General features: G+C 36.4%; 1 protein-coding gene across 10 annotated transcripts in view; it reads right to left on the bottom strand.

Moving 5' to 3' along the window:
• The window catches only part of RASA2 (RAS p21 protein activator 2), a 124,572-nt gene that overhangs the window by 56,613 nt on the left and 49,596 nt on the right, over positions 1-18,363 (bottom strand). For 8 of the 10 annotated variants that reach the window (XR_012430764.1, XR_012430762.1, XR_012430763.1 and 5 more), the window contains 4 exons: positions 7,119-7,202; positions 5,151-5,223; positions 1,594-1,670; positions 559-660 (listed from right to left, as the gene is read on the bottom strand). Coding sequence is in view for 5 of the 10 variants with exons in the window: in XM_005545963.5 (XP_005546020.1) it covers positions 559-660; positions 1,594-1,670; positions 5,151-5,223; positions 7,119-7,202 (336 nt within the window). In the remaining 5 variants the exon portion in view is untranslated. The remainder of the gene's footprint in view (positions 1-558; positions 661-1,593; positions 1,671-5,150; positions 5,224-7,118; positions 7,203-18,363) is intronic. The other 2 variants (XM_074031177.1, XM_074031178.1) reach the window with 1 other exon arrangement.

Genomic DNA, 18,363 nt, shown 5'->3' with positions numbered 1-18,363 from the left:
ATATTGTAGTCATTATTGAACACCAAGAGCCCTAAAAAGTGCCAGCTCAACAACATAAGACCTTAGACATTCAAAAAGTAACATTAGGGCCATCTACGGTACATTTCAATGGGGTGTGGTGAAGGAAGAACAGTGGTTAGTTCCCATAAACAACTGAGTTCCCTAAATAAAATCCTTTGCTTTCAAATATCCACAGCTCCTATGACCACTAATAAAACTTCTGAAATGCAGATACTGATTTGTGACCTAGCATTTTCTTACATGAACAACTTTTATGTAATGTTTTAAATGTTTCCCATTTTTCTCCTTAAGTCTTCACTTCTGAACAGAAAAATATTCCTAGACGATTCAGTTCTTTTATCTCAGTACCACAGGTCAAGTCATAAAACGTACAATGTACTTCTATGACAATGAATTAATGAACATATCAATATTAATGACATCTGGCTTATTATGCAGCAAAATTTAAAATATGTTCAGAGTAAGCATTTATTTGCATATATATACTGTATTAAAGAGAATTAAACTATGGAGTTCACTAAAATGCTGGGCTCTTACCAGGCTTGATGAGAGGAATCAGTTCTTAATACGTTCACAGGAACCTTAATCTCACCTAGGAAAACATCTTGGACCAGATTTCCATTGTTCCACAAGTCGATCCTGAAAATTGAAAACTGGCTTTATGTTTTGCAAACAATGTTTAAGAGAGTGCACATCACAAAACAGCTTCAAATTACTTTGATCTGTATTATAGCATTAATTTTACATGCTTAAAAGATGTTAGCACCACCATATACATACCTCACTATCCAGACTAGAGAAGCAAAATACTACACAGCAGCTTTTATTTAAAAAGCACAGAAAGTAATTTTAAATAGTCTAAAAGAAGGCACTTAAACTGTCTTAGTTTGAAAGTCAAGGCTTTATTTTAACCTATAGCAATAAGGACTACAGAAAGAAACTACAAAAAGAAACCAACGCAATACTACAGTTTCCTCTAGATTACCACCAATTAATATATATAGAAAAATTAGAAAAATACATTACCTGATCACTCCAAACACATGATTAATATACCATCTAGATGAACACACTGTTAACATCACACCTACACATGCATTTAAAAGATTTTTCTTCCCAAAGGGCATAGATATTTAAGACCTAGGAAACGGCACAAACTTCAAACACATGCACCTGCTGAATTATCTTCTTACCTCACTGAAATTTCTGTTAGACAGCAGATATGTTAAGAAGAATAAAAAAATTATTTCTAAATTGTCTGAGATACAACTTCCTTTCCATTCATTACACTATAATCCAGAAATGTAAGGAACAATTTGGGAAAAATTAAAAATAAAACAGATGAAAATTAGATCATCTTTGTTTATAAAATGAATACACCTTGAGTATTTCTGCAAACAAATCAGATTTTGGAGGATAATCTGGATTTAAATTAGATGCATACTCCTCTAAGTTTCATCAACCAACCTGCTATAGAGAATTCTATTAAAGTTGGTTTACCTTTTTTGGTTGAATTTAGGATTTTCTTTTGGTACACAAAAAAGCAATTCTGTAAAACCCCAAGGCACATACCTGATCTCTAGCTTTTCAATGTCCTCCTCTTCCACCTGGAACTGGGACTTTCTGGTGTAACTACTGGATCTGGTTACCTGTAAACAAAATATTTTAGTAAAATTTTTTTTTAAAAAAGTACATTTTTCCTGTAACTTAAAAATGATCATCTCCAAAATATTCAATTGTGGATAAAAGCAGAGGAAAATGTCCAAGTAATATTTTACTCAATAGCTGAATACAAAAGCAACTATGGAAGTAGAAGAAAATAAGGTGGTGTAAAAAAAAATCAAAATAATCTTTGTCTCTATGCCATTCCTATCAACTCAATATATGGCAATGGCCAGGTGCAGTGGCTCATGCCTGTAATGTCAGCACTTTGGGAGGCCAAGGTGGGAGGACTGCTTGAAGCCAGGAGTTCAAGACCAGCCTGGGCAACAAAGTGAGACTATCTCTATTTTAACAAAAATAAAATAAAATAAATATATCAATGAACATTAGATTCTCTGGCTCATACGTAGTCAGTTGGTGACTCAGAAGTGTTTAAAAGACTTTCGCACATTTCTCAAGACACCAATCCTACCCTGCACTTCCTTCTCACATTTTTGCTGAAAATATCAAGGCCATTGGCAGGAACTTCTTCAATGACCGTTCACCTGAACTTGTCCACTCCCACACAGGGTTCTCTACTTGAGTTTTTCTCATGCTCTTCTCAACAAGAGAATGGGATGATTTTCTTTTATAAGACTAGCCACCCACACAAGGTATGCAATAAGCATTCAGTAAGCATTATTTGATCTATTTTAATTATAGCTTTCTATACAGTTTGTTCATCTCACTTAAGTCTAAGAAAAATTCTCCCCTTAAATTATGGTCTTCCTATCTCTTTCCTTTCTCAGACAAATATCTGAAAACTGTAATCCACCCTTACAGCTTGTACTTCCTCACCACCCACTCACTATAGTAACTCCTTATAATCTTGGCTTCCTCACAGATCACTCTCCTAAAATCTCTCTCTTCATCACCAAATCTGATGATAAATTCTTAGTTCTTACCTCCCTTGATCTCCTATTTAATTTAGTGATCATACAACTGTATCTCCTTTCCCAGAAACACTCTATAGAGTTTACCTGAGCACTACTTTGGCAACCTTATGCAGCTGTCAATTTTGTTTCTTTTTCAGAATCTATAGATATACTATTCTTCAAAATGTTATGTCTTATCTTGCACTAAAAACAACTTGGAGCTGCACAGTGCTGTACAGTCTACAAAGTGCTTTCACATCCATTATCTCCTTTGTTCATCAGAATGCTGCTCAGAGGCGGGCAGGGCTAGATTTATTATCCTCACTTAAAAATGAGGAAGCTGAAGCACAGAAATTGACATGCTCAAAGTTGAATACTTAAGTGGCAGAAATTAGTTTATTACTTTTCTCCTTTATTGTATACCTCTATTCTCTTGGCTTTCTTGACTGTTTATATAAACAAACCTTGAGTGTTGGTCAATAACTATCACTCATCTTAAGTTTCAGTCATGAACTCCCTACTGGAGGATTTAAAATGTCAGCCCTCAAGCTAATTATGCTCCAAACTAAACCACTTTTATTTTTCTTCTTCCTTAGTCTTCTATTTTTCCAGATTTGGAACCTTGGGGGCAGCATTCAACTACTTCCTTTCTCTTTTTTTCTATAACCAATTTTTTATCTTGCCCTTTGCATTCTCTCTTTTATCTGCCTCTTCCTCTTTATTTCCATAGTGCTTACACCCCCACCCCCTCCCCCTCCCCTTTTTTCTTACACCTAAAGTACAACAGTCTCCCCATCTTTCTTCTTTCTCCCTAAGCCACCTGGACCTCAGATCATAGTTAATTCTTTCCCAAACACTGTTTTACTCATAACTTATAGGCTCAAAATCATTTACTTAAGCACCACAGCTAGGCACTCAAGGCCTTTCATCAGCTGGTCCTACTCTACCTTTCTAATCTTAGTTCCCATTATTTTCTTACACAAGCCCAGTAAACTCAGTACTCACTGTACTTTGGACATAACTTTCTGCTTTTCTGTCTCTGTGCCTCTGCTCAAAATGTTCATCATATCTAATACTCTCTTTCCTCAATCTTAGAAAATCCAATCTTTCTTCAAGCCTTTAATGGAGCATCTGACCTCCAGATGGAGTTTATCTGACCTCTCCAATATCTACTGCATTTTACTGTTGTATATATGTATATGTGTGTCTGCTTTGTGTTCCTTGCTTTAGATAAAGGACAGAGATGGAAATGTATCTATCTTTATAACCAACAAAAGGCCCTCTGAATGAATGTTGCAAGGCCTAACAAGTACTCCTGCTACAGCAGGCAGGTCAGGTCTTCTACTTTACAAGGTCATCTGCTGACTGTAAGGATCCATGAAGCAGAGTAGATTACATCCAGCTAAGGTTTAAGGTATGTGGGCTAACGGGGAGTGTAAGTGCCTTTAGTCAGCAGCCCTTAGACATTGCTGTCTTCTTTGTTTTCTCCAGGTTAGATGCAACCGCCATTAATAAATGTAGAACAACTGCACCAAGTCCTTAGCCAGGAAATGGAAAAGTCTCACATTGGTACTTTTTCTTTTGTTTTTTCTCCCTTGCTTCCCCCTCCACAATTCTTCCTGCTTCACTTTCGGCATTTTCTTTGGCCTGTGTTCCTTTATTAAAGCACAGTAATCAGGCATGACTAGAGGTACCCTTACGCTCTCCACTTTGAAATACCAAGAAAAATACACATACAGAAGGAAAGGCACAAAATGTGCCTTTTTTCAAACCTTCCCTACATGTTGATACGAACTGCAACATGCTTTATTAGACAACAATCTTTTAGACAGTTGGATTTTTTTTCTGTAGTTTGCAAATAATATGAAAAAGGATTTCTTTAACAAATGCTCCAAAGAAAAGCACTCCAAAGCACTGTATTTGGGACAACTTCAAGGCAGCTGAAGCTGTCTATGAAGATAAGCAGGCATCCGTAGAATGAATTAGGCTAAAAAAAAAAGAGTAATAATAAGGCTCTAATCATACAGTATTTTATGGTCTCAAAGGATTCTCACATGCTTTGGGTCTTACAAAAACTCTATGAGTCAGGTAGTGCTGCTATTTTCCCTTCCAACTATTCTTTCACAGGATAAGAAACTTGAGTCACATTCAGTGACTCTTTCAAAGCCAACTGGACTGGAACTCAGATTTACTGAGTGGTAATTATACTTACTTCACCAGTGACTGTCAAAGGGCACCCTGCAGAAGAGTCCTGTGGCCACTATGTGTTAGGTAGGGAGCTGGATAGGGTAAGGGAGGGTGCAAAGGAGGGCATGACAGTGAGGATGACTGGCGAGTGGGTATGGCCCTGGCCCTTCCTGCTCCCAAATTAGAGCTCTGCCTTTATTCATTTTATATATTGGGCTTCCATTGCATCACACCATGGTTCTACTGCTTTCTGCTTATCTGCATTATTGATAAAATGATTACTATGACTGTGGTTTGAAAAAAGAAATTAACTAGCATTAAATATTACATATTTAATGTTAACATTTACGTAAAACAAAAAATTACCTCAAAATAAAAGATTTCATTAAACTGCGGATTGCTTGTTTTCTTCTTTACTTTTGTCTTCTTTTGGTCATTCCTGTTCCAATGTGGTAGAGTTTTACCTTGTAGAACTTAACAGTACACAATTATAAAACATGCTATTTCCAACCAGGGAGCCTGACCTCCGTTTAAAAGTTAAGGTGACTCAGGGAAGATTCAGTTTTAAATATTGCTTGGAAAAAATTAAGTGTCCTTATAAACTCAAATCAAAGAATATATAAGCTTTAGGCACCCTCTACGTGCCAAGACTGTATTATTCTCTCTACGGACACACTAGACTGCCAACCTTTTTCAGGGGCTTTAAAAACACATTCTATTCTATAAGCAACTCAGAATAAATAGAAGGAAGACAATAAGATTTAGAGTACCTTCATCTATGTTGAAAAATACCCAAGGAACTTGAAAAACATTCTTAACTCAGCTTACTTCTTGGGCTTCAGATATAATAGAGACTTCTTAAAAATATATTTTTATTTTAATTTAATTATAGATTCAGAGGAGGTTACAAAAAATGCATAGGGAAATCTTGTATCTTTACCCAGTCTCCCCCAGTGTTAACATCTTACACAACCATAGTATAATAGCAAAACCCACAGTGACTTTTTATTTTTTATTTTTTTGAGACGGAGTTTTGCTCTTGTTGCCCAGGCTGGAGTGCAATGGTGCAATCTCGGCTCACCACAACCTACGCCTCAGGGTTCAAGCGATTCTCCTGCCTCAGCCTCCCGAGTAGCTGGGATTACAGGCATGCGCCACCACACCCAGCTAATTTTGTATTTTTAGTAGAGATGGTCAGGCTGGTCTCGAACTCCCGACCTCAGGTAATCCGCCTGCCTCGGCCTCCCAAAGTGCTGGGATTACAGGCGTGAGCCACCCGCGCCTGGCCAGACATTTTAAAACACAAATTCATATGCCAAACTGTCTCTAACTGTATGTTACCAAATAAAGAATTTGTCAGGTACAGATTATTTTAAAAAACAAAAACAGCTCCACTAGATTGAACATTTTTATCATGCAAAAATAAATCTCTCTAATAGCATTTAATGTCATAAGACTGAGTATCTGCTAATAGCATACTATTGTTTGAGCACCTAATAAATACCGGCATGGTACTAGGTACTTTACATACATACATAAATACATTTTTCAAAGTGACTTAGTAGTGATTTTCTACAAAGTAAGAATAACTAGAGACTCTGGGGATGGGGAAAAGGAGTGTGTATGTATGCATGCATGCATGTGTGTGTAGAGGGAATACTGTGCTTCTTGTTTCCTGATTCTAAACCTTCAACTTGTAGACATATTTCAGATGTGTCAGTTCCTTAAAGAAACCATAATGAAGTCATATAACACACTGTATTACAAAATGCTATAGGTTTTTTCACAAATTATTATAAATCATTTAAATTAATGATATGGTACACTTTGCCATGCTCTACTACTTCAGCAGTTTTTCTACAGTTGGAATTCTCTCTGTAGAGGACAGATCTCATGAGTAGAAAAGGCGATTTTTCAGTCCTGAGTTGCCTTCCAGATAAAAATATATAAATTGTCTTGTTATTCTGAACTGGCATTCATTAAAACAGGATTTTACAGGCATAAAATTTAGGATATTTGAAAGTAGGAATGTTGATGCATGAACAGTCAAGTTTATGTTTTAAAGCACTACACTGTAATAGTATAAAACTGAGGTTGTTCCCTAAAGCCTAACAGCATGGCAGATTTAAAATGGGGTACCAATTTCTGTCTGTCAAAAGAGGGTTTTGTTATTAACAAGTGTATAATAGAACTCACTAAAGATTATTCTTTCAAAGCATTCATTACTTTGTGTTATAAATAGCTATTTATCATTTGCTCATAGAATCTTACTTTTTAAATTTTTAAATCAAACATTAAAACTTAAAAACCTAATAATAATTCAATAAACATTACCTAGAAGGGCCCACTAGAGAAACTGTTGCATAAGGGTCACAGCTTTGGCCATTTATGAGAGGCAACCCATGGCATGCCTTGATGCTAAGGTAGAATAAAAGAGATTTAACATATTAGATGCCAGTTAAACAAGATAAAACATTACCTTTAAACACAAACTAATACATTCAAAGGGTTAAGAATTGTTTTCCATGTGTCTGCAGTTGTATGGCTATATACTACCTACTCCATACACATACGTATGCATTTTTAAATTTATGCTATCCACAATCATTAATGAAACTATCAAATACAGGCTGAGCATTCCAAATTAAAAAATCCAAAGTCCTCCCAAATTCAAAACTTTCTGAGCACCAACAAGATGCTCAAAGGAAATGCTCACTGGGGCATTTCAAATTTGGGCTTTCTGGATTTGGGATGCTTAATGGGCAAGTATATATAATGCAAATACTCCAAAAAAACAAAAAACAAAAAAACCAACAAGAATAAGAAATTCCAAACACTTCTAGTCTCAAGCATTGTAGATAAGGGATGTGTAACAGTCAACACATTTCCTCCTGCTAAATACCCAACAAGGTACATTTTGTGGTTTGATAATACATCAAAACTGCTGTGGCCTCTAAAAAGGAAAAGAAAGCGGTACAAACCCTAAATGAGAAGCTACAAACCAAGCCAGCTCTATGGCATCATATCCTCTGCTAAAGCATGAATGACAAACAAGGAAACAACTGTGGCTTCCACTTAAAAATCTGATTCATAAATATGGGGCAAGCCTCACACAATTCTGTAGCCTTTTATTCCAATTCTCAGTAAACAGCTCCTGCACCATTCTGTAGAAAATGTTTTAGACCATAAAAACCAAGGTCATCTGATCTATTCCATGGCTCATAGTTGTTGGTATTTACAGAGAACACAGAATCTAACTTTAGTGATATGTTCCTCCAATTTTCTCATTAAATATTACTGACTTTATGAGTTTAGTTTAATGTCTAAGGTTCTGCATTTTCTAATGCCTAAGAGAAACTCATGAGTGTTTTGAAAAGTATTCTTTGTTGAAAGATGCAAGCTGTTGAGTAACATCCTTATTTCTCTCCACAACCCACAGGTCACAGATGTGAGTGAAGTGCTATTGGTATACCGCCGAGTAAAGACAGAAATGATAATATGACTCATTTCTATTAAGCTGGGCATCAAAAAATAAAGAAATTTTGAAACTAGCCAAAGAAAACACAAGCCAGGATAATAATTCTGGTTTTTAATGTGGGGTTCAGGAATACTCAGATTTTTCCATTGTACATACTGCTTAAAACTTACACTTCTCAGGCTAAACCTCATAATGATATCTGATACAGCATTTGCAGTTTACTATGCACTTTCACAAAATGCACCTAATTCTCACAACTGCCTTTGAGAAGAGTATTATGCCATTTAAAAGAAGTAAGGCTCAAGGAGGTTATGTGAGAAAGTTACAATGTAAGGCTCAAAGAGGTAGCGTAACTTGTAAGAAGCTAGCCAAGACTCAACTTCTACTTTTTAATTTTGTTACTGAAGTCCAGTGCCCTTCTACATTCCCACTGTGCCCCCAAATACAATATTACTCTCCTTGTAATACCACATTTATCTCACATAAACATCAATTCTGAGAAACCTTAATGACAGAAATCCAACTTTCTATTTTATGAGGTATAAAAAACCAGAGGAAAGGCCAGTCGCGGTGGCTCACGACTGTAATCCCAGCACTTTGGGAGGCCAAGGCGGGTGGATTACCTGAGGTCGGGAGTTTGAGACCAGCCTGACCAACATGGAGAAACCCCGTCTCTACTAAAAAAAACAAAATTAGCCAGGCATGGTGGCTCATGCCTGTAATCCCAACTACTCAGGAGGCTGAGGCAGGATAATCGCTTGAACCCAGGAGGCGGAGGTTGTGGTGAGCTGAGACTGCGCCATTGCACTCCAGCCTGGGCAAGGAGAGCGAAACTCCATATAAAACAACAACAACAACAACAACAACAAACCCAGAGGAAAATGCAGTACTGACTTATAAGTACACAAAAACTTATGAAAGGATAAGAATACCCACAAACCAGAACAAGGATGCCCATAAACCAGAAGTGTCACCCTACCGAAATCATCAGTACTCTTAATTTTAAAATATAAAACAGTTAAAAATTGAGTTTTCTGCAAAACTGAAGTAATATTATTAAATATAGGTTATTTTATTCATTACACATACTTGGAAATATTATTTTTCTAATGACCTAGGATAGCAATGTTATTCCAATCTGTAAGTCAAGTAATTTCATATCATAAATTATGGATGGGCAGAAAACAAATGTTAAAAATAACCCCAATATAAGGAATTTTATATTTTATTTATATGTGACATATAAAGCATTTACATTAATACAGTATCTAAAAATTACAAAGGTAAATAAATATTATAAACAGTTTATAAAAAGACTGATCTGATTCTTTTCTTTGGACTTTTTTTTTAAACTAAAAGAAAATGTTAACTTTTACATCCAGGTAAGATGGAGTATCAGGAACTAGATTCACTCTCCACCCAAAATGAACTGGACAAAATCAGCAGTGAAGGACAGGTGAGCCCTCCAACTGCCCCAGCGTACAGCTAAACGGTTTCTCTGAGAAGAGGAGACAAAGCTGTCAGCAGGAGGAAGTCAAAGTGACTAGAGCCCCCAGGGCAGAGTACTAAAGGGAAGAAAGTTGCACAGAGAAAGAAAAATCTCCAGGGAGCTACAAGAATTCCCCCGAGTTTTCAGCTGAGTACTGACACATGTATATATATGAGGAAATCATCTGAGGCTGGGGAAAGAACCATTTGAAAAGAATAGAGGGAACAGTTCCTAAAACCCACACATGGCTAGCAAGAGGTACCATCAGCCACAGTAGAAAACCTGGTAATTCATGGGTACTGCCTTAATAGCAGGAAAACATAAGCCCTCCAGTAAAGGCTGTGCTTGTCTGTTTAACAAAAGTTAAAAGCAAACCATAAAAGGATCAAACTGTTTCTAAGTAACTTAACCAAGTGCTAAACAAAGCTCAAGTACATTCATAGAAATATAAAAATATCCAGCAACTTCACAATGTCTGGCATGCAACAGAAAATAACCAGGAATGCAAGGAACCAAGAAATTATCATCCATAATGAAAAGAAATAACAATAGAAACAGAATCAGAAATGACAAAAAAGATAGAACTAGCAGACAAAGACATTTAAGTTATAATTATATTCCATATGTTCCACACAGACACAAAAGACAATAAAAATGGAAAAATCTAGAGATGAAAAACATACTGAGTGGAATTAAACATTTGCTAAGACCTTGGGGGAGTGGTTAGATAGACATGAGAATCAATACTTCAGTTTTAAATGTGTTAAGTTTGCAATGTGATACATCAAAGTAGATATATTAATCTGAAACTCAGAAAACAGACCTGGGTTGAATGCACCAGGTATAGGCAATTAAAAAAAGCTTATTTTGAAATAATTTCAGATATTCAAAAAAGCTGTTAAAATAATAGAGTTTCTGGATACTCATCAATCAATGTTAACGTTTTATATAACCATAGCAGAATTACTGAAATCTGTTGCCCTTACTCAAATTTCACCAATGTACTTTTTTGATCTAGGACACAATATAGGATCCCATACTGCATTTAGTTGTCATGTCTTCTTATTCCTCTCCATTCCGAGACAGTTCATTAGTTTTCCTTCTTTGCCCCATGATCTTGCCAGTATTGGTTGGCCAGTTATTTTGTAGTGGATTCTGTAATCTGAGTTTGTCTGATGTTTACTCATGATTAGGTTGAGGTTATGTATCTTGGTGTCCTCAGTGCATCCTATTGGGAGGTACTGGATGTCTCATTATTGGTGATGTTAACTTTGATCACTCAATTAAGGTGGCATCTATCAGATATCTTATCGGAAGGATTCTTTGAGACTATGCAAAAATACTGTTTGTCATCATACTTATGCTCACTGAGCATCCACAGATGATCTGTTGAATTGTCCCCTCACCCACTTATTACTGTGATGTTTGCCAATGTTGATTTTCATTTTCATCAATCCTCCTACATTCATTAATTAGAATTCTACCATAGGAAAAAGCAGTCCTTTCTCCCTACCAAGTATTTTTAAACTGTTTATTTGTATCAGTATTGTCATGTGACTATTTATTTTATTTTATAAGTTTGAATCCACTATTATTATTTATTATTTATTCTGAAGCTCAAATTGTTCCAGATTTGGTAATTTGAAGTCTCTTTACATTGGCTTCAATGTCCTTTTTACATATCCCCATTATTTTTTAGCACTTTCTTACTTTTTGAGCCCCAAAGATGCTCCAGAATCATCTCATATTTTCCCTGCCCAAGTCCTGAAATAAGCTACTGCTAAAAAGGAGTCCAGGTTCTTTTACTGAAGCTGCTGTCGTCATTAGCCACGTGTGGTTATTTACATTTAATTAAAATTAAACAAAATTAACACTTCAGCTCTTTGGTCACATTAGCTGTATTTCAAGTTTTCAATATCCACACATGGCTAGTGGCTACTGTTTTGGACAGTGAAGACACAAAGCATTTTCTACATCACAGAAAAATCTACTGGAAATTGCTGATTGGAGAATTGCAAACACACACACACACATACACACACACACGGGCACACACACACACTCACTCATACATACTCTTAGCACTATTTTTCTCTAGAGAAGTCTGCCTTCAAAGGAGAGCAGAGAAATGGGAATGATAAAAAGGACTGGGGTATGGGTGGGCAGAGATGAGGGCTGGGGAGGCATGACTTTTAGGATAGAGATACTAGAACACGTTTATTTGTTGAGGGAACCATCTAGAGGAGAAGGTAAAGCTGACAAAACAAGAAAAAGAAGGCATAACTGAAGGAGCAAAACTCTTAAGTAGAGGAAATGAATGGAATCCAGAGCTCAGATGGAAGAATTCAATGTCAAGAAAAGGAGTACCTCCTCTGCTATAAGGACAAAATTATGGATGCAAATGAGATTTGTAGATTTGGATTCAGGAAGATGTAAGCAATTTCCAGGCTGTGGTGATAGACAATCTTATAGCTGTATTAGAGAAGCACAGTTAAGTTCCAGGGCAGACATAAGTGCCCATGTGAGGCCTGTGATGATAAATTTAAAGTGAAATCAGTCTACGTGATTTTCTCCAGCAATATTCACATGCAGATTGAACACAGACGAAGAGGTCACTTTCAATCATAGTAGAGTTTTTCCAGATAAATAAGAATAATGAGAACAATAGGGGAATTGACGGAATCTGCAAGAAAATGACTACAGTGATAGATCACGAGAAAAGATGTAGAAAGAAGTGAAAACAGAAACACAGTGAAGATCAACGGATTGGGGGGGGGGTCAAAAAATGTTGCAGTGGGGACTTTCTAGGTCTGCAGGATAATAGTAACTACTAGGGTATGAATCTTTCCATACATTACTCCCCCAAAACCGAAGTCCAGCAAGAAGCACAAAGAAAGCCATATGTGAAACCATGCCTTTAGCGTTACTAAAAAACAGAGAATGTCACGAACTTCAGAATATCTATAAGGATGAGAAATCAACAACGAATTCCATAAAGCTATCACTGGAACTCTGCTGCTACAAGACAGTGAGTATGGAGAGCAAAGGCTTAAGAAACTCTGAAAAAAAGAGTAAGTGGAAAAACATAGAAGAAATGGATAAATTCCTAGACACATACAACCTAACAAGATTGAACCATGAAAAAATCCAAACCTGAAGAGACCAATAACAAGTAATGAAATTGAAGCCACAATAAAAAGTCTTCCAGCAAAGAAAAGCCTGGGACCCAATGGCTTCACTGCTGAATTATACTAAATATTTCAAGAAGAACTAATACCAATCCTACTCAGTCCAAAAAATAGAGAGGGGAATACTTCCAAATTCATCCTATGAGGCCAGTATTACCTTGATACCAAACCAGAGAAAGACACATCAAAAAAAGAAAACTACAGGCCAATATCCCTGATGAACCTTGATGCAAAAATCTTCAACAAAATATCAGCAAACCCAATTCAACAACACATTAAAAAGATCATTCATCATGACCAAGTGGGATTTGTCTCAGGGATGCGAGGATGGTTCAATATATGCAAATTAATCAATGTGACACATCATATCAACAGAATGAAGGACAAGAACCATACGATCATTTCAACTGATGCTAAAGAAGTATTTGACAAAATTCAACAGTCCTTCATAATAATAAAACCCTCAAAAAATAGATAGAGAAAGATCATACCTCAACACAATAAAAGTCATATAGTACATATCCATAGCTAGTGTCATACTGAATGGGGAACAACTGAAAGTCTTTTCTCTAAGATCTGGAACGTGACAAGGATGCCCACTTTCACCATTGTTATTCAAGTCCTAGCTAGAGCTATCAGACAAGAGAGAGAAATAAAGACATCCAAACTGGAAAGAAAGAAGTAAAATTATCCTTGTCTGCAGATGATATGATCTTATTTGGAAAAAACCTAAAGACTCCACCAAAAAACTATTAGAACTGATAAACAAATTTAGTAAAGTTGCAGGATACAAAATTAACACAACAAAAATCAGTAGGGTTTCTATATGCCAACAGTGAACAATTTGAAAAATAAATCAAGAAAATAATACTGCTTACACAATAGCTACAAATAAAACAAAAGAGCTAGGAATTAACCAGAGAAGTGAAAGATATCTATAATGAAAACTGTAGAACACTGGTGCAGGAAATTGAAGAGGACACCCAAAGATGGAAAGATATTCCAAGTTCATGGACTGAAAGAATCAATGTTGTTAAAATGTCCACACTACCTAAAACAATCTACAGATTCAATGCAATCCCTATCGAAATATCAATGTCATTCTTCACAGAAATAGAAAAAAAAAAAATCCCAAAAAGACCCAGAATAACCAAAGCTATCCTGAGCAAAAGGAACAAAACTGGAGGAATCACATTATCTGATTTCAAATTATACTACAGAGCTATAGTAACCAAAACAGCATTGTACTGGCATAAAAACAGACACATAGACCAACAGATCATTATAGAGAACCTAGAAACAAATCCGTACATCTACAGTGAACTCATTGTTAACAAAGGTGCCAAGAACATACATTGGGGAAAGGACAGTTTCTTCAATGAATGGTGCTGGGAAAAACAGATATCCATATGCAGAAGAATGAAACTAGACTCATATCTCTCACCATATTAAAAAACAAATAAAAATGGATTAAAGGCTTAAATCTAAGACTACAGACTATGAAATTACTACAAGAAAACATTGGGAAACTCTCCAGGACATTGGACTAGACAAAGATTTCTTGCATAATAGTTGCCACAGGCACACAAGCACAGGCAACCAAAGCGAAAATAGACAAATGGGATCACACCAAGTTAAAAAGCTTCTGCACAGCAAAGGGAACCATCAACAAAGTGAAGAGACAACCCACAGAATGGAAGAAAATATTTGCTAACTATCCGTCTGAGAAGGGATTAATAACCAGAATATGTAAGGAGCTCAAACAACTCTACAGGAAAAAAAATCTAATAATCTCATTAAAAAATGAGCAAAAGATCTGAATAGATATTTCTCAAAAGAAGATACACAAATGGCAAATAAGTTTATGAAAAGGTGCTCAACATCACTGATCATCAGAGAAGTGCAAATCAAAACTACAATGAAATTATAATTTTTCTCCAGTTAAAATGGCTTTTATCCAAAAGACATGCATAACAAATATTGGTGAGGATATGGAGAAAAGGGAACCCTTGTACACTGCTGGTGGGAATGTAAATTAATAAAACCACTATGGAGAACAGTTTGGAGGTTCCTCAAAAAACTAAAAATAGAGCTACCATATGATCCAGCAATCCCACTAAAGAAAGGGAATCAGCATATTGAAGAGATATCTGCACTCTCATGTTTACTGCAGCACTATTCACAATAGTCAAGAATTGGAAGCAATCTAAGTGTCCATCAACAGGCGAACTGATAAAGAATATGTGGTATATATACACAATGGAGTACTTTTCAGTCATAAAAAAGAACCAGATCCTGTCATTCAAAATAACAGGGATGGAACTGGAGATCATTATGTTAAGTGAAATAAACCAGGCACAGAAAGACAAACTTTGTATGGTCTCACTTGTGGGAACTAAAAATTCAAATTGAACTCATGATAACAGAGAGCAGAAGAATGTTTTCCAGAGGCTGGGACACGAAGTGGGGGCACAAAAATATAGTTAGATATAATGGATAAGATCTCGTATTTAACAGCATAAGAAGGTGACTACAGTCAACAATAATTTATTATACATTTAAAAATAACTAAAAGAGGGTCAGGCTTGGTGGCTAATGCCTGTAATCCCAGCACTTTGGGAGGCTGAGGCGGGCACATCACAAGGTCAGGAGTTCAGGACCAGCCTGATCAACATGACGAAACTCCGACTATACTAAAAACACAAAAATTAGCCAGGCGTGGTGGTGCATGCCTGTAATCCCAGCTACTCGGGAGGCTGAGGCAGGAGAATCACTTGAACCCAGGAGGCGGAGGTCATGCCACTGCACCTCAGCCTGGTCGACAGAGCGAGACTCCATCTCAAAAAAAAAAAAAAAAAATGTGTAGCACCTCCCCGCTCTCTCTCCTGTTCCTGCTCCTGCCATGTAGGACAACTGCTCCCCCTTTGCCTTCGCTATTATTGGAAGTTTCCTGAGGCCTCCCCAGAAGCAGATGCTGCCATGCTTCCTGTACAGTCTGCAGAACTGTGAGCGAATTAAACTTCTTAATAAATTACCCAGTCTCAGGTATTTCTTTATAGCAATGTGAGAATGGACTAATACAAGACACTAACACTAACATGACATGATTGTTGTGATTATGTGACATGAATCTGAAAGCAGCCATCATAAAAATAATTCAATGAGCAATTTTTTTTTTTAACTTAAGTTCAGGGGTACATGCACAGGTCTGTTATATAGGTAAACTTGTGTCACAAGGGTTTGATGTACAGATTATTTTGTCACTCGGGTATTAAGGCTAGCACCCATTAGTTATTTTTCCCGATCCTCTCCCTCCTCCTACCCTCCACCCTTCGGTAGGTCCTAATGTCTGCTGTTCCCCTCTACGTGTCCATGCATTCTCATCATTTAGCTCCTACTATAAGTGAGCACATGCAGTATTTGGTTTGGTTTTCTGTTCCTGCATTAGTCTGCTAAGGACAATGGCCTCCAGCTCTACCTATGTTCCTGCAAAGGATATGATCTCATTCTTTTTTATGGCTGTATAGTATTCCATGGCATATATGTACTGCATTTTCTTTACCCAGTCTGCCATTGATGGCCATTTAAGTTGATTCCATGTCTTTGCTATTGTGAATAATGCAATGAGCAATTACAAAAATGTTTACAACAAAAAAACAAAAAAGAAAGTCTCAGCAAAAGAAACTCTCACCAAAGGAAAAAAGTTATAAAGAAGAATCAAATATAAATTTTAGAACTTAAAAATATAATAACCAATATAACTCAACGGATAGGCTAAACAGAAGAATGAAGAAGACAGAGGAAAGAATCACTGAACCTGAAGACATAACAATAGAAATCACCCAATTTGAACAACAGAGGGAAAATAGACTGGGGAGAAAAGCAAAGGTCAAAGCCTCAGAGGGACCTCTGGAACTGTAAAAAAAAAAAAAAAAAAGACCTAACATTTGTGCCACTGGAGTTCTGAAAGAAGGAGAGAAAGATAGCAGAGGTGATAAAGAATTAATAGAAGAAATAATGGTTGAAAATTCCCCAAATCTGGCAAAAGACATAAATATACATAGTCAAGAAGCTGAGCGAACCCCAAACAGGATAAACTGAAAGAAATCTATTTCAGGATACATCACAGTCAAACCAAAACATATGGAAATCTAAAGGCAGGCTGGGCGTGGTGGCTCACACCTATAATCCAAGGACTTTGGGAGGCCAAGGCAGAAGGATCACTTCAGGCCAGGAGTTCGAGAGCAGCCTGGCCAATATGGCGAAACCCCATTTCTACTAAAAATAAAAAAAATTAGCTGGGCATGGTGGTGCACGTCTGTAATTTCAGCTACTTAGGAGGCTAAGGCATGAGAATCGCCTGAACCCAGAAGGCAGAGGTTGCAGTGAGCTGAGATCGCACCACTGCGCTCCAGCCTGAGCGACAGAACTAGACTCTTATTTCAAAACAAAAAAAAAAAGGAAAAAGAAAATTAAAGAAAGAAAGAAAAAAATAAAAGAAATCTAAAGGCAAAGAACAACCTTAAAAGAAGCCAGAGAAAAATGGTGTGTTACCTATAGGGAAAAACAATTTGAATGACAATGAATTTCACATCAGAAACCATGGAGGACACAAGGAAGTGGTACATTTTCAAATGTGGAAAGAAAAGAACCATCCACTCAGAGTTCTATATCTAGTATAATTATCTTTTACAAATGAAGAGGAAATCAAGACCTTCTAAGATGAAGGAAAACCAAGAGAATGTATCACCAGGAGACTTACTCTAAAAGAATGGTAAAAGGAAACTCTCTAAACTTAATCACAGAAGGAATCTTGAAACATCAGAAAGGAAAAAAAATAACATGGAAAGGGCAAACATGTGGGTAAAGACAATAGACGTACACTTTCCTTCTCCTCTAACTCTTCTCAATTGTGTTAGATGGCTGAAGCAAAAAATTATAGCATTGTTTGATGTGGTTCTCAATATATGTAGATGAAATATTTAAGACAAAGTATATTACAAATGGGGGAGGGTAAAGGGATTTAAAGGAAGGTAGAGTATATACACTTCATTCTAACTGGTAAAATGTTGACATCAGTACATTATGATAAGTTATGCATGTATAATGTAATACCTAGAGCAACCACTAAAAAAAAAATTTATACAGAGAGACAGACTATAGATTTTTTAAAAACACAATGTAAATAAATCAAAATGGAATTCTAAAAAGTGTTCAAGTAACCCACAGGAAAAAGAAAACAGAAAACTAGAAAATAGGAGACAAACAGAAAACAAGAAAAAGGCAGATTTAAGCCTAATATATTAACAATTACATTAAAAGTGAATGGAAAAAACTCACCAAAAAAAGATAGAGATTGGCAAAAATTATTTTTTAAAAAAGTGACCCAACTATATTCTGTCTACAAAAAACTACACACAGTCA

The sequence above is a fragment of the Macaca fascicularis genome, chromosome 2, assembly GCF_037993035.2.
Source record: "Macaca fascicularis isolate 582-1 chromosome 2, T2T-MFA8v1.1".
In the NCBI taxonomy this organism is placed as follows: Eukaryota; Metazoa; Chordata; class Mammalia; order Primates; family Cercopithecidae; genus Macaca; species Macaca fascicularis.
This window is presented reverse-complemented; position numbering and strand designations above follow the sequence as displayed.